Source organism: Aristolochia californica, unplaced genomic scaffold (genome assembly GCF_029961685.1).
Source record: "Aristolochia californica isolate CCGP_79_NKW_82.1479 unplaced genomic scaffold, dmAriCali1.0.hap1 SCAF_4, whole genome shotgun sequence".
Lineage (NCBI taxonomy): Eukaryota > Viridiplantae > Streptophyta > Magnoliopsida > Piperales > Aristolochiaceae > Aristolochia > Aristolochia californica.
The window spans coordinates 39,170,018-39,186,380 of NW_027182103.1; the positions used below are offsets into that span (position 1 = coordinate 39,170,018).

At 40.9% G+C, this 16,363-nt stretch overlaps 1 protein-coding gene across 2 annotated transcripts; it reads right to left on the reverse strand.

The window, feature by feature from the left end:
- Positions 1 to 3,225: 3,225 nt before the first annotated feature.
- LOC137962818 (patatin-like protein 6) lies at positions 3,226 to 7,379 on the reverse strand. Of its 2 annotated transcripts, XM_068809905.1 has the most exons (3): positions 5,651 to 7,379; positions 4,621 to 4,908; positions 3,226 to 3,952 (listed from the first exon to the last, which is right to left on the reverse strand). In XM_068809905.1, the coding sequence occupies exons 1-2, from the start codon at positions 6,767 to 6,769 to the stop codon at positions 4,639 to 4,641; spliced, it is 1,389 nt and encodes a 462-aa protein (XP_068666006.1). In that variant the 5' UTR covers positions 6,770 to 7,379; the 3' UTR covers positions 3,226 to 3,952; positions 4,621 to 4,638. The 2 variants fall into 2 exon arrangements, with proteins under 2 accessions (XP_068666006.1, XP_068666005.1); XM_068809904.1 differs by lacking the exon at positions 3,226 to 3,952 and having other exon boundaries at positions 4,500 to 4,908.
- Positions 7,380 to 16,363: the final 8,984 nt, after the last annotated feature.

The following is a 16,363-nucleotide window of genomic DNA, read 5'->3' on the forward strand; positions in this document are numbered from 1 at the left end:
GCTTGTAGCAGGCAAGCAAGTAGTTGGCAATGATGATTAAGATTAGAGGACAATCTAGTGAGCAAACGAAGTGCACTCGTGATTCGATTCCATGGAGATTGCTCGCGACCCGCCCGATGGGACATCACTTATGCAGAAAAGACTCATTTCTGCAGGTGATTCAAGTATAGTAGATTGTGATGTTTCTTTTAATGCCAAACTGGGCGAGATGAAAGAGAATAGATGTAAAGAACTTGCTTGCTTCCTGTTGATTTCTTGATCCCCAAAACAGAATTGCATTTTCACTAGTCGATGTTAATTAAGGACCCACTGGATTTCTTAGCAACAAGTAACCATTACGTGGAGAGGACCACCGATAGTTGGATTCTAAATTACATTGTGTGGGGGAGAAGTACATAGTGTTAGATATTAAACTCAACCACGTTAGATGATGAAATGAACCACAACTTTATAATTGATTAAGGATGATATTTATACAATTTAGAATAGGTAAAATAAGTTTTACATAAATCCAATGAGATCTTATTCGATAATTGAAAGGATGAAAGGATTATGCTTATCCCTTATCATACCTCCACAAGATAGGCAATTGTTAGAGAGGCTAATTTTGTCTCGTTGGCCCTGGCTATGTAAGAGATTTATTTCGAGGGTTCTTGGAAGTAAAATGACAAGAAGAACGGCACCGGTAGCTGTTGTGGCGAACAGAATTGGAGAGAGCTCATCGTCCGTTGAAGAGATGTGGAAAAGTAGTGGCTGGGGCGGACGAAATTGAAGAGAACTCATCGTACGGTGAAAATAAGTAGATGAGCAGTGGTTGGGGCGGACGAAATTGGAGAAAACACTTCATCTCATGAAGAGTTGTCAAAGAGTAGCGGCTAGGGTGGATGGAATCGAAGACAATGCATCGTCCGGTGAAGAGATGTGGAAGAGCAGTGACACTAGTAGCAACTAGGAATTGGTGCAAACTCATCATCTGGTGAAGAGATGTGGTGGAAGAGCAGCAGCACTGGTAGTGGCTAGGGCGAACGAAATCGGAGAGAACTCATTATCCGGTGAAGAGAGGTGGAAAAGCAATGGCACTGGTAGCGGCTGGGCCAAATGGAATAAAAGATAACGCATTGTCCGGTGAAGAAAAGTGGATGAGCAACAACAATGGTAGTGGTAGGGGCGGGCGGAATCGGAGAGAACACATCGCCCGGTGAAAATTTGTGGAAGAGTAGCGTTAGTGGTAGCAGCTGGGCCAGATAGAAAGAAATGTGGAAGAGCAGCGGTTGACAGTGAGATTTTTTTTTCTCTTGCATGTGCAAAATTCTTTTTTAGGGCTTCAATTAATCAAGTTGATTAATTGAAGCTCACCAAGAGATGCAAATGGGGCAAGGGATCTACCAACCGATGACGACAACGACAACAAGGAGTGACGGTTGTGGTGGCGGTGGCAATTGGCGGTTGTGATGATGGTGGTAGGGGGCAGTTGTGACTACAACGGTGTCTACGACTCCAATAGATGGTGACAGCGACAACAAAGACTGAAGATTGTGGAAGAGGAGACAGTTGCAGTAAAAGAAATATTCACAAATGGAGTTGACGACGACAACATCGCTACGAATCCAATGAAGGTCGAGAAAGCTGAGAAGGTTGCTGCCGTGATTAGCGATTTGACAGAATCGACGACATAGAGTCAAAATCTGCAGGTGGTAGCAGCAAGGACTCTTTAACCTCTTGCTAACAAAGTCGGGAGCAAAGGAATGATGGCGACAGGCACAGAAAGGAAGCAACAACGATGTCAAGCGACCTAAAGGTTGGGACAAGAAGGAGAAGTCGTGGTGACAGTGGAGGTGACAACAAAGGTTGGAGACGGTGGAGGTTGGCAATGAAGGATGCATCATCTACCAGAAGTCTGAAGGGTGACTAAAGGAAGAACAGCGAAGGGTTTCAGAGCTAGTGGGAGGGAGAGGAGAGAAAAGGGAGGGAAACTTCTTTTTTTTTCGAGAGGAGAGAGCTGGTGGTTCAACTTGAGTTGTGATGGGCGGCGAGGATTTCAAAAAATAAAACAATTGGAAGAAGTTAGATGTAGTTGTGACGGGCGGCGAGGATTTCAAAAAATAAAACAATTGGAAGAAGGTAGATGTAGAGAGTGAGTTATAGGTGCGATGGTGGGAGAGAGCGAGGTGGACGAAATTGAGAACGCATCGTCCGAGTGGTTTAGCTTGGGAGGGTGTGGCAGAGAGGGAGTTACGGGTGGAGAGGTAGAGGAAACAGGAAAAAAAAATTAGATGATGGCAGTTACAAAAGATCGATTGCTCTGATACCATATTAGATATTGAAATGAACTAAGTTAGAGGATGAATTGAACCACACCTTCTCGATTCTCCATCAAGAGTAATTCTTTTCATGACAATTGACTGATGAAACCCAACAACCTTGAGGGTTGTGGAAAACTTCAAAAACCACTGTCTATAAGCTCGTTTCAGGCCATATAGGGACTTGTTGAGTTTGCACACTCGAGTCTCCCCCTTTGGTCCAAAATCGGGAGGTATGGACATGTATACATCTTCATTAAAATCACTATATAAGAATACATTGTTGATATCGAGTTGGTGAATATGTCATCTTTGAATAGTGGAAACACTCAGTAGAACACGTACAGTCACTAGCTTGGCAACTAGGGCGAACGTCTCTTGATAATCGAGTCCTTCAACCTGATTGTATCCTTTGGCGACTAAAAACACTTTGTAATGCTCGACAGAGTCATCATATTTGAGTTTTACTTTGTATACCTATTTATATCTAATGGGTTTCTTGCCAGGTGGAAGAGAAATGAGTGTCCATGTATAGTTAGCCTGTAGTGTTTGAATTTCATTATGCATGGCTTGACACCATTATGCATGGCTTGACACCATTAAAGATCGCTCTGACTTGTAAGAAACTAGTTAATTTTTTTGGTAATGGTTAATGAATTTGTAAAAGCTTTACGAAGACCACACCAGAAACATATGATTATTCACGGTAGGGTCACTTCTACATAAAAAAAATTGAAGAAAATTGAGTGGCTTACTTGGTCTAGTAGAGAAGGTATCTAGGGCGAAAAATCATTATCATCATTATCTTTATTTTTCTTTTTCTTTATATAACCGCAAGAGAACGAGAGAGCGGTGAATATCAGTGAGGCGAGTTGGTTGCATCAAAGCAAGCGTGTCTCCTTCAAATTCAATTACTCCAATTAAATCATTCCTCAAAGCACTTTCGCCTGCCAAAAGGATGTAGAAGCTGGGCGATGGAATGGTGAAACTGCCCAGCACTAGCCACCGACCGCCCCTAGTGTCAGTAAGGGAAGTGAATGAGTCCAAATTTAAGACACGATGACAGAAACAATACAAAATATTACAATCATCTTATCAGAGAGGACCCAGAAGGGAGATTTTCTCGCTTTTTTCAATAATACAAATGAGGGAGAGGGAACAAGAAGGAAGAAAGCGTCAGTACGCATCGACACCACCACCTTCTCCTTCGTAATCCTCCAAACGCCAACAGCAAGGACCCATTCTATCACCCATCCCTTCAACGAGATTTGGTCGGCTCGTCAATCGTCAAAGATATCCCTTTCGTCTTGTGGGAGTAGCCCCTGAGCTCTTTTGTAGGGTAACCTTCGGCTTTCCCTTCAGTACACATCGTGACAGTAAGAACCGATCGCTCATTTGCTTTCTTCTCAAACGAAAACAAGCACGAGGCAAAAGCAGAGGAATGAGCACTGGTTTGACTTGGAAAAACGCCTCCGTTGGTATGAAAAGGGTCGTCCTGTTGCCGGTCGCCCAGCAAGCAAAAAATCCAAAAGAGATCTTGGTGGGTCTTGTTCTACAGGCGCTTTTCCTTCACCCTCCTCTTTCTTCTAAAAAGTAAAAGCTAGCTGCGACCATCTCTTTCCCTCTTCCGCAGTCCGGTTTTCCCTTTCAACCTGCATTTGCAACGCCAGCCGAAAAAGAGCAATATGTTAATTATCGACCAGAAGGTAAAACCGACCCCTCTGCAACAAATACAATTGCTAAGGTAGCGATTACAGGCTCTGTCTCCGCATGATAAGAGGATTACAAGGACGAAATCCGCTTCGTTTTTTGTAAAATAACTAGCCACCATCAAGAAATCAGATTAGCAATTACAGAGTCGCAGCCTGATACAATGGCTAACCACAGGGAAGACTTTCTTGAAACAGTCAAAAGGCCAAAAAGGCCCTTTTGCCAGCGTGCGCCGGAGTCGGAAGAGGGGACTTTCTCATTTGTTGCAGTTTAAATTGCATTTATCCAGCTGATAACTGACCTTTGGGTCGCTGTTATTCCAATTAAATTTTAGTATGTTCGTCGCCATTAATTCTGTAGGAACAGCAGCATAAAATTTAAGAACAGGAACGCCCCTAATCTCATTAAACTGAGATTTTCTCATGCTCAGAGATAAGACTGAGAAAGTGTGTCAAAACAAGCAGATACAGAGCTAATTTTCACGCTTTTCATTCATTTCAGATTTCATTTGGCAATAAAATGAGGAATCGAAAAGAGTTACAAAATCATCCCTACTCTCAATGACCTGAATATGTGTACAAGGATGGTTTCAGAGAATGAGAACACTTACTCACTACAAATTGAGGATTTAAGTGATTCTCGGAGCTGCCTGCTTGAACGCAACAGTGGGAGCTATTCTGCAGCTCCTCCTCTGATGCTCCAGTACCAGCTGTCCAGCAAACCAGTCCAACTTCTCCGCATTCGTCAATCCACCGATCCTCTTCCCCCCAAACAGCACCGATTCCACATTCTTCTGTTTTAGCATCTCGTCGGCAACTGCTGAAAGCATTTTCACGTTATTGGGGCTTGAATCAGAGTCGATGTTGGTCGACCACTGTCCCACATTAGATCCATTTGCCTGTAAAAAAAAAAAAATGCCACCACCATCTTTAGAAACTTCAAATGGAAAAAACGAGATGCCAAAACATCCACCATTTTCACGACAGACGGCGTCTTTGACTCTTTGTTTCTATAAAAGGCCCTGAAATAACAGCTTTCTTCCCAAAGTAAAGAAACACCTGGTCACCGTTTTAAAACCCCTACCTGTCCTCATCCGTGAAGACAAGCTAATCAACGCAGCTCATTGATGCTTCCAGCACTGCTCAGAGAGGAACGATCAACCCACCTCTCCTCCACAGCAAACATTCAGAAAGAGAATAAACCTACTAATGAGCTGTCCATCTAAGTTCAATAATGGAAATGGTAATGTTTTGACACAAGATTGAACTATGCTAACAAACTGATTCAGTTTTGATTCCACCACAATTACTAGGAAGGGATCACTGTTTTCGCGAAGAAAACTGTCGAGCGTGCCCTAAGTCTTCCCCTCTTCTTCCACAACCTCAATAACAAAATGACAAGTATCTCAGAGGAGCTGTCCCCGAGCAAACCCCGCCACCTATCAACCGAGAAAACAAAGAAAACAGAAACTCTCCGAACGAAAACCCGACTCCCGTCCTTGACGGAGCTGACATTGTGTCCTGACACGTATAACCGTTACGTGCTAAACAGCCTAACGGACAAGAAGACGACGAGCACTGTGTCTATATGGCGCATGTTAGACAGTTTCTGTGACTCTTGTCGGGTTGTTTGCGGCTTACCTGAATCCGAACATAATTGCTGCTCCGGCTTTGCCCGAAGGTCATCGCCACCGCGTGGTCCACCAAATCCGCAGCTCCGTCGCCGGCGATTCTGGCCATCGGCTTCGCCCACTCCTTGGCTTTCCACCCTTTCACCTGCTCGAACTCGTAGGTCCCCTCCATCAGCTGCCCGCTCCCTAATGACAGCACCAGCAGGTCCTCCACCCCCCGCACAAACGGGAACTCCTGCTTGTTGTGCAGCACGTGAGTGATTGCCGCCGCTGCCGGATTGTTCATCGCCAGCCCTCCGTCCACCGCCACGCACCGAGTCTGTCCGTCCACTGACTTCATCTCCAATGGCTCGAACACGCCCGGCAATGCCGATGTCGCACGGCACACTTCCCACAGCCGGAAGTCGTAGCTGTCCGTCTCCAATGCGTCTGCTCGGGAGAACAAAAATGGCGCCGAGCTCGAAAGGTCGTAGCAAGGAATTAAAACTGGCTTTATTGTATCTTTGAGCGTCATAGACGAAAACAGCCCTTTCATTGACTTCTCCATTGCGGCCGTCGCCGTTTCAGACTCCGGTCTTTTGCTTCCTTTCAGAATCCGGCGAATAAGACCGCCGCCGCCGTGCGACCTGCGGAAGAATCTCTTCCCTTGTTCCGCGAGAAATTTCCATGTTTCCTCAGCCCGAAAAGTGGGGCGGTTCTCTTCGCCTTGATAGGAGAAGAGCATCGCGGTGAAAATCCCGCCGATGCCGGTGCCTGCAGCGACGTCGAAGTAGTCGGCGATTCGAGCCTCAGGATCGCCGGATTTAGTCTTTAGGGCCTGTTCTAGGTAGGCGAGAGTTTTGCCAGAGAGGATGCCTCGCATACCTCCGCCGTCGATGCTCAGGATACATATTTTTCCTCTCTGGTTCTTGATTGATGCGATGTTGCTGGAATCGTCGGCCGGTGCTGTAACTGGTACAGGAGTGTCATCTTTTACCTCAGTGACGATGGCGGGGATCTGTTTGGGGACCCAGAGCTTCTGATCGTCATAACCGAAGAGAAACTTGCTTTCGAGGATGGAGAAGATCTCGTAACTGAGCTTATCCGTGTCAATGCTGGGTTCCTGCATTTCAGATGGATTACACGCCATTTCCTTGTGCCCTTTTTTCCCAATCTGGTCGCCTCTCAGATGAATGCTTTTAACCCTGTCTCTATTCCCTCAACCCGACGGGGATGGCCTAGGCGGACCTGGGTTTAAGGATTCTTTAGTGCTTTAAACGGTTTCGTGAAAGAAATAACGCCTCTTCCTAAAGCTTCGTTTTTAAAACCGTAAGGAGGTTTTGCCGCTTCTCGGTCCCGCCAAGAGATCGCCCCCCCTCCGAAATTCTCTGCTCTTTAACGAATTCCCGTCGATTTCAGATTCGTATCCTTTGTCCGTGCAAACGCTCGAGGAGATGGATTTATCACTTTATCAGATACTTGGGACAGTTTTCTTAGCAAATGTTCTTGAGCTTTTTCGACATCGGTAATCCCCAAAGCGCCTTCTCATGTGCTACTCAAGAATAGAAGAACTTCTGCAAAGATTGAAAGGCGAAATGACGTTCTTCCAATCAACTTTTTTCTCCTTCATCAACCTCTCATCACATCACCTTCCTGAGACTAGCCCCTCGTTATCAGAAGAAATTGAAAGAATTATGCTCTCGTTGTCTCTGAAGAATGGTCTCACCCCTTTCTTGAGCACGCCCAATAAGCGCAGATTAAAAAACCACAAAAGAACGAGGAAAGCACGGAACGAAGGGAGAGAGAGCTCACGAAGGAAAGCAGGAGCAGCGGACGCAGTGGGGATTCAGAGCATGTCTGCTGGTTTTAATACCCGAGAGATTTCCAATCCTCCGATCCCTGTCTGCTGGTTTTAATCCCACCCCTCTCTCTCTCTCTCTCTCTCTCTCTCTCTCCCCGACCCTCGTTTTCTTGTCTTTCTTGCTCGTCTCTTCGGGTTACAAAGTAACCTTGGTTACGGAAATGGAGTCACAAGGGGTTGGCTGACTTAAAAGACTTTCAGGTCGTGCCCTCCCACGCCTGGGATGTACTGGGATGTACTCTTCGTGCGCCATTGTTTCTCCGAGATGGACGGCGTTTATTCCAAATTTTCTTGGCGCGTGGAGCCCAGCTCTCTCTCTCTCTCTCTTGCAGCTACGGCCATGGCAACAATCGTCCAAGCGCATTCAATTGTTAAGAGTGAAAATCTTTCCTCCACAGTAAGGCAGCCAGCGGGTCCTTCATCGTTCTCCTAATTTCTTCTAGTCGGAAATCCCACACAAAGAACTCCCTTTCGTGATTCAAGGGACAAAACAATATTCTCCAAGACTTGTGTTCCTTCCTGTAATAAAACATGAGACGACCACAAATCAGCCACGGTTTCATGTTTGGCACGTTAATGAATTGCTTCAAGAGAAGGGAAATTAAGAACTCGCAGCCTGCGGAGGCGATGGTAACTACACTTGCAATGTCACAAATACGATTTACCTGTGACATGGCTGCAAGTTTAATAGCCCACAGGCTACCAAAACTTCATCCCACCACCATGTTTACTACTTTTAACTCTTTTGATTTAGAAGATAATGTAGGAATTGATTGTTGATAGTTGTAACTGTTAGAAAGTTGATTCAAGAGATAATTTAGGAATTGATTGTTTGCTATTAATTGTATATTCTTATGCATATACTCCATATTTACTAAGAAGAGAATTATGGGTTTTGGTAACCTCTTTTATGGCATCAGATCTTCAACCCTATTAATTGTCTCAAAAAAATATTTCGACAACCTTCAAGCCTTTTGTACACTTATTGTCTCCTACTCGCCATTGCTTTTCGCATGTTGTCCACCTTGAAAGTTTATATTTTGCGACGGTTCTTCTATTGTAAGATTTTTTACTCTTTCTACCATACAACCTACTTAAAGCATTGTAATTTTTTTTTTTTAATTTTTTTTTTGTTTTTGCTCTTTGGGAAGATTTTCCTTTTCTTGAATCTTTGTGCTACAAGACTTGAAATTGATTTCTTTGCCATCATGAGTTCTACAAATGAGGCTTTATAGCCTATTAATGTTGAATTTGATGGGTCCAATTATATCTTTTGGTCTCAATGTATGAAAGATTATCTTAATGGATGTCGTTTATGGAACATTGTGGATAGTTTTGAATCTCAACATAGTGAAACATATGCAAAGAAATTCAAAGAGTGGAAAATGAATATGAATAATTCTAAAATCATTTCATGGATTCACTCAACTTATAAGCAATTTATTGCTTTATCTACTGGTAAGACCACATCCTTTAAACAAGTATGGGACAAGCTCAGGGCAACCTACCTTCATACGGATTTTATCTGTGCCTATCAGTTAGAGATGTAGATTCATGCATTAAAACATCTACCTTCTCAGAATATTTCTGAATTTTATTCTCAAATAACAATTTTATGGGACCAGTTAACCATAATTGAACCCGAATGGACAAAAACACATGATGGGTATTAGGTACTATGTGAACGGATGAAACTTGTTCAATTTCTTCTTGCCCTCACCGATGATTTTGAGGTAGTCAGGAGTTCGATTCTTCATCATAAGCTGCTGCCCACTACTGATGACATTCTTCTCGAACTACTTGCTGAGCAGGCTAGTAAAGGAATGTCCACGCCTCTGCCATCTAATATTTCTCTTGCTACTTTATCTAAGGGTTCAGGGAAGAAACCATTTTGTGTTTACTGTCGCAAAAGTGGACATTGGAAAGATGATTGGCTTTGTCTCAAATGCTACAACAATGCTAGTTCCTCTAGAGCTGTAGCAGTGGAGGCCATTTCTGAAACTCCTACTCGGGAAATTGTAGAGGAGGCACCCTATTCTTCATTCACATATGAAGAAGTGCAATTGATCCGTATGATTCTCATGGTTCCAGGTAATTCTCATCTTGAAACTTTTTCCAAGTCGGGTACATCTCGTCACTCTTTGTGGTTCTTAGACTCTGGAGAGTTTAATCATATGACTTTTAACCCTGCTAATCTTTCCCATTCTAATCATGTTAAAAATTCCTTTTTGAATTATACAACTAATAACACTCCTCTTCCCATTACAAAGATTGGCATGGTTAATACAAGTTTACCCAATGTTTTACTTGTATTAAACCTTTCCATGAACCTTATAAACTTTAGTCAATTATGTGATCAAGGTAATCATATTTAATTCACTGCCTCAGGCTGTGCTGTGCAGGATCATTAGACAAGGAAATCATGTGGGAAAGGTGTCGAGTTGGACATCTCTATTGCATCAAGTCTCTCCATCTTCCATCACCTTCTTGTATTGTGTTGAGTTTTAGAACTCCATGGATCACATCTTCGGTAAAGAAGAGAAGGACACGTAGGAGAAGAAAAGGGAGGAAGAATAGGGTTATGGACTTAGTACAAACCCTCCCCCTTAAGCTATATTTATATATGATAAAAAGTAAAATATTACAATTATACCCTTCACCCTAGTAAGAGTGCAGAAGAGACAAAGAACATAAACTAATTACATCATATCTTCCAACACTCCCCCTCAAGCTGGGAGGTAATGGCAGTGATCCTAGTTTGAAACAAATAACAGAGATTTAGTAATAATCTCCTCCATCATGGTGGCCCAAGTATAAGTACAAAACCGGGCAGTGACTCTCACAGGGTAGAAATGGGTGAAAGAACTTAAGTCGAAACCAACGTCAAATGATTTCGAACAAATATAGTGATAATAATCACTAAAGTGTGTCATTCACAAGCCGACAATAAAAAATCCATGGGTACCAATAAACAGTCTCAATGGACTTAAAAAACACCCATATATATAAAAAGGACCAACTAAAGCAACACTCCAAAAAGGGTTGGCCAAAGGGGTAAGTGAGGGTCGAATAAAGGACAGTAGGAGAAAGGCTGCCAAGTAATAAAGGGTAATGGGGAATGATAAGGAAGATACGATGAAGAAGTAGTGGTCATCATGTGCTTTATTTTCCTAAGGAATTCTCATATGAACCAATGCTGACAACAGTCAGCAAATAATGAACCCAAGGCAAGCAACCGAGGATTTCTTCTTTAATAATAGTCTCAGTCAAAGAGACACAATAGCAACTGTGGAAATGGGTCAATTCTCAAATAACACGTACCAAATATGCAGTTGTATAGCTGTGGATAATTAGTAAAAATGAAAATTCTTAAGAGTAATAAGGAAACATGAATTAATCTGTAGTGAGTCCATCCTTGAATAATAGAACAGTGCACCAAGTAGTAAGCAGAAAATAATCCAAGGTAATAATCAAGTTGTAGCAGATAGCAAATAGCAGCTTTGACAGTGGGTGAGTGAATCAAGTCGAGTCATAAAAAAATGAGTCACGTTGAGTCAAGACGAGTCAAGTACTAAGTCAATTCGAGCAGAGTGGAAGACTTGGAATAAGTCAAGCGAGTCAGGCTGACTCATGAGTCCGAGTTGACTCGATCCAAGTTAACCCGGGTTAACAATATCAATATGATTATCAGGTCGCTGGTTTGAACCCGACATAACAGTACTAATAAGCAGTTGGGGATGTAATTTTTCCCATTAGATGATCCCCTTTCACCTCTCTCTCTCTCTCTCTCTCGGCTTCCCTCCTGTCTCAGTGGTCAGTCGGCATATTAACAAACAAAGACCCTTGATTGAAGAGCAATATGCAGTAACTCAGAAATGCCAGATTGAACTATGGGGATCAATCAGAGATCATGATAATAAGGATAGACAACAAAAAGGATTCCAAAGCATCACTCCAAGAGGATCAATCTGATCCAACACCAACAAAAACCAGCTCAGTAACTCCAAAAATAAACTAGCCGACTGAATGCAAGATGATTAGATGACTAGTGAGATTGAGGTTGTTTTCGATCAACAAAAAATAGCCAGAAATAGCAACGAACACACACAACAATGTTCGGGATGGCATAGCATAGACAACTACGTGTTAGGAATTAGACACCTTAATTCAAAATTAATGAGACCAATAATAATAATCATGGAAGAAGAAAAAACAAACAATAAAATTTATACAGGTTTGCCTCAAGGTGAAACTACGTCCAGTCTTTTGTCGATGCAGTAATCCACTATGAAGATGAAATAGTTTACAAGAGAAATCGCACACAGTTACAAGTATTTTTTCTCTAACCTCTCTCGGGCCTCAAATCAAGATGCTTCTCGAATGATGATAAAACCCTAATAGTGGTGCCCCATCAATTATTAAGAGAAAACTATGACAATCACTTTATAAGAGTGAAAATCTCAAACTACCCTTAATGAAATAACAGTTAATACAAGGTCGATCTACGTACCGACTCACCATAAGGCATTGATTAGGCTTCACAACTTAACACTATGAAGACGTAAGATAATTTCTCACTGATTGAGAGCAACAATCCAGTTTATAATTTTTGTAATCAAGCTAGACGAGATTGACGACAACTCTGGATAGTGACTTTCTAATCGAATTCCAGATTGTTGAGAATACCAGATGACCAGCAATAGTAGTAAGTTACCAAGTAGTAGTGAAATATGATCTGCCAGAGAACATTCAAAACAATAATGTTCCTTGATTGAGTAGAGAATGGACAGAAATAGATGAAAGATACAAGATCAATGGAAACTATGGATGGCAATGCAAAGATTGACAATTGTGCATGCTAGGTGTATGTAAAAAAATGGCAATGCAAGGGAAGACTTCAGTTGCAACTCTTCTTTGTTCTATAGTAGCACAAACAATGGCCACTGGCGTCCTCTAGCAGTGTGGCAAAAATGGGACAGGATGCCAATCTATGTTTCCTATTCGGCGGCGCAAGGTGATGCTCGGAGAAGGCACGATAATGAAATGAGAAATTGGATAGAGTAGCACAACAAAAGAGATTAGGGGATGCAAAAAATTTGATCATTGATGTTGTTGTGAAAGCAACTTCTTCACCCGAAGACTATCTTTTGGATCAACGGCTCTTCCCAAGGAAACAAAATAGCTTTGCCACCAAGTCCAACCAGAACAGGGTTGACAACAAAGAATCTCAAGGTGGACGCTTATTCTATCTGACAACAAGCAAGTGGTCTGAAGTGCACTGTTACTAGCAAGAGAGGTTTGGGGATTCCTCACAAAAGAACAAAAGGACAGTCAATCATGCATCTATTAATGCACAATTTGATTAGAAAGAAGCAACACAAAATGCCATTAAACAACTCCTCTTAATGGTAAACCAGTAAGGATCATATTCTCAATGGGATCCTAGTATTGAATGCTTCAAAAAATCGGCCCTCTTGCACAAGGCACCAACATGCCAAAAAAAAAAAAAAAAACTTACTGTTTCATAGAGAACTAAAGATGAAAATTTGTTATCTTTTCTGAATTAGCATAGGTAGTCTTCTTCAAACCGAACGACACCTTAATACCTCATATCCAAATAGCAAAGTAGTCCATTATTATGAGTCCTGAAAATAAATGCTCTAATACCATGTTGATTTTTAGGACTTCATGGATTACATCTTCCGTAAAGAAGAGAATGACACATTGGAGAAGAAAAGGGAGGAAGAACAATTTTATGGACTTAGACCAAACCCTCCATCTTAAGCTATATTTATAGACTATGAAAATATAATATTATAATTATACCCTTCACCTTATTAAGAGTAAAGAAGAGACAAGAAACATAGACTAATTACATCAATGATACCTTAATTACGTCATATCTTCCAACATATTGCTACTAGTCCCACCTCATCTCTTTGGCACAATCGTCTAGGACATCTTTCTTTTGATTGTTTTAAAATTTCATCTTCTTCTGACTATTTGGAATCTGGTACTTCTATTAAACATGTTAATTGTGAACATTGCATCTTAGGCCAACAAACTATTTTACCTTTTCGGTTGAGTTCTAGGATGAGTACAAGTATTTTTTATTTAATTCATAGTGATGTTTGAACTTGCAATATTCTCTCTTAGTGGTGCTTGTTATTATGTGCTTTTTATTGGTGATTTTTCTTGATATATTGGGCTTTATGTGATTCATCTAAAGTTTGATGTCTATAAAGTGTATATTGAATTCATCACTATGATTTTCACACAATTCTCCAAAAGAATTAAAATCTTTCGATTTGATTATGCTGGTGAATTTCGTTTTATTGCTTTTATAGACCCTCTTGAATCTCATGGCACCATTCCCTTGTCTAGATACACCATAACAAAATGGCGTGGTTGAGATTAAACATTGTTACATAATTGAGAGTACTCACACCATACTTCTTTGTTCTCGATTGCCCAAGTCCTTTTGAGGAGAGGTTGTTTCCACTGCTACATATCTCATCAATCGCACCCCGACACCGCCTCTACAAAGCAGGTCACCTTACGAACTTCTTTTCAATGTAGTTTCATCCTAGTCTCATTTACAGACTTTCAGTTCCAATTGTTGTCTCGTTGCCTATTGTTGAGCATACAAATTTGTTAGAAGGCACCCATGTGAAGGGTGGCACAACTAGTAACAAGGAGGAACTCCTCACCCACGTCTAGCAGTGGCAAGAAAAACTACATTAAGTGATCTTCATAAGGATCGCATAAGGGTGTAATTATATAAGATTGTATGTCTACTTATGTGTTGTCTTTCATAAAGCTTGTAGTTGTAAGGGCATTGTAGCCATTGTAAACCTCCTCCACAACTATAAATAAGAGCCTCAAGGTATGAGGTAGAGCATCAAGTCTCTCCTATTCTCCTACTTTGTCCCTAACCTATTCTCTCTTTTCCCAAGGGCTATCTCCCTCTTTCTCAACCAAGCGTCCCTCTCTTCCTCTTCTCTTCTTCTCTCCTCTTCCTTTCTTCTCTACTTCTTCCTCCTCTCCTTCTCCACCACCTTGATCAAGGCCTTCCACCATGGAATCCTAAAATTTACATGGTATCAGAGCAATGGTTTTAGGATTCCAAGTCCCTCGGTTAAGGTCTTAATCATACGAGTTTATCAAGATTGCCAAGTTGGAGTTTCGGTTGAAGCAAACTTAACCAACTCATGCTCATCCAAGATAAGTGTTCTTCTCTTTTTTTTAGATGATTATTTATGATTAACCTCATGAAGAAGGTAGAATAATGAGTATTATCCTCTTATTTTCATGAATATTAAGTGATGCTATTTTTTATGAATCAATTTAAGGTTTTTTTATTCGGTTTCCTCTCATTCATACAAGTATCGGTTAAGAAACAGTTTTCTATATTTTACTGCTGTTTTTTATCTTTGAAAATTTATTGAAATCAAGATTAGTTGATTTTATACTGAAATAATGGTGTATTATGCTATTACCATGGCAAAAATTATTTGAACAGCCCCATAAGGTACTCTTGGATGTGTATTGCTTGTTTTTCTCCACCATTGAATTCTTGGTGTCATCAAGGCAAGGAGAATTTTTTTTTTTTTTGGCAAGAAGGTTGTTGAATTCAGAAACATTTAGGTCCTTCTAATAATGAAATATATTCTGAGATTTATTTCTTTAAATACTCAAGAGCAAAAGAAAATTCCAAAGGCTGAGATTTCTTTACATATGGGGCATGCACTTCAAGGAGGAAAGTTTGCTTCTTTGGAATTGACTTGATTTTAGGCAAGATTTGAAGATTTGATGATTTGATTTGATCTTATTTTGGATTTGGAGAGTTTTTCTTGATTAATAATGATATTAGAATCCTTCTAAATTGCATGGGCAGGCATATGGAAGGTTTATTCTTGTTTGAATGCATGCATGAATTGATGTTCAGATTTAAGAAAAACAACACTTGATATGTGATCTCCTTGATTCATTTGTTGCTTTCTTATCTTAATTCTGGATTTTTGCACCCTATGCATGAATCTAGGTCTCTTGGATTTAATTCATCTTTGGCATTAGAACCACGAGGACATGTAGTTAAGAGATTGTTGTCCCACGTCAAAGGAAAAAAGGGGTGCTGAAATTTCAACAAGTGTAAATGATTCTTGAAGATACAACTTCAGCTCATAATTTCTTTGAGTGGGATTACTTGTTTAGTTGTTAAAAATTCATGGCTAAAGATATTGGATTTAATATGGCTGGGAAAAGTAACCTACTCAAAATCACCACAATTTTTCTTAAGTGGTTATCATATTATTTGATTTGGTCACAATCTGTTAAGAGATTTCTCACCACTCGTGACTTGTTGAGTCACTTGAATAAGCCACCTCCTCTTCTAGATGAGAAAGATAGTGTATACACCAACTGGATAAAGGAGGATACACTTGTCCTAAGTGGGTTGATTAACAACATGGAAGAGTGTTAAAAATAGTGTGGTGCTTCTTGAGACTACTAAACAAGTGTGGGATACTTGTGTAAAGCTATACACTAGTGCCAACAACTTGCAAAAATTATACGAAGTTTTGAAAACAGTGTATAATACCAAGCAAAGAGATAATGTACATGACTATATTTCAAGGTTTAGAGGTCTCATTCAAGAGTGGAAACTTGTTCAACCCTATTCTGTGGACATTTTGGTTCAAGAGAAACAAAAGGATGCATTAGCAGTAGCCATCTATCTTGCCAATGTCAAACCATATCTTGAGGTACCCAAGACTCAAATCCTCAGGTCAACAACTCTTCCCTCCTTTGATGATATATTACACTTATACGTATCCCGAATCCATCCACCACCTCCCAAGTTGATGTCTCATCAACCTTGTACTC

Coding starts and splice junctions, on each gene's coding strand:
- LOC137962818 (XM_068809905.1), bottom strand. CDS start 6,769: ATGGCGTGTAATCCATCTGAAATGCAGGAACCCAGCATTGACACGGAT. Junction 4,909..5,650: donor GCAATTATGTTCGGATTCAG/GTAAGCCGCAAA, acceptor TTTTTTTTACAG/GCAAATGGATCTAATGTGGG.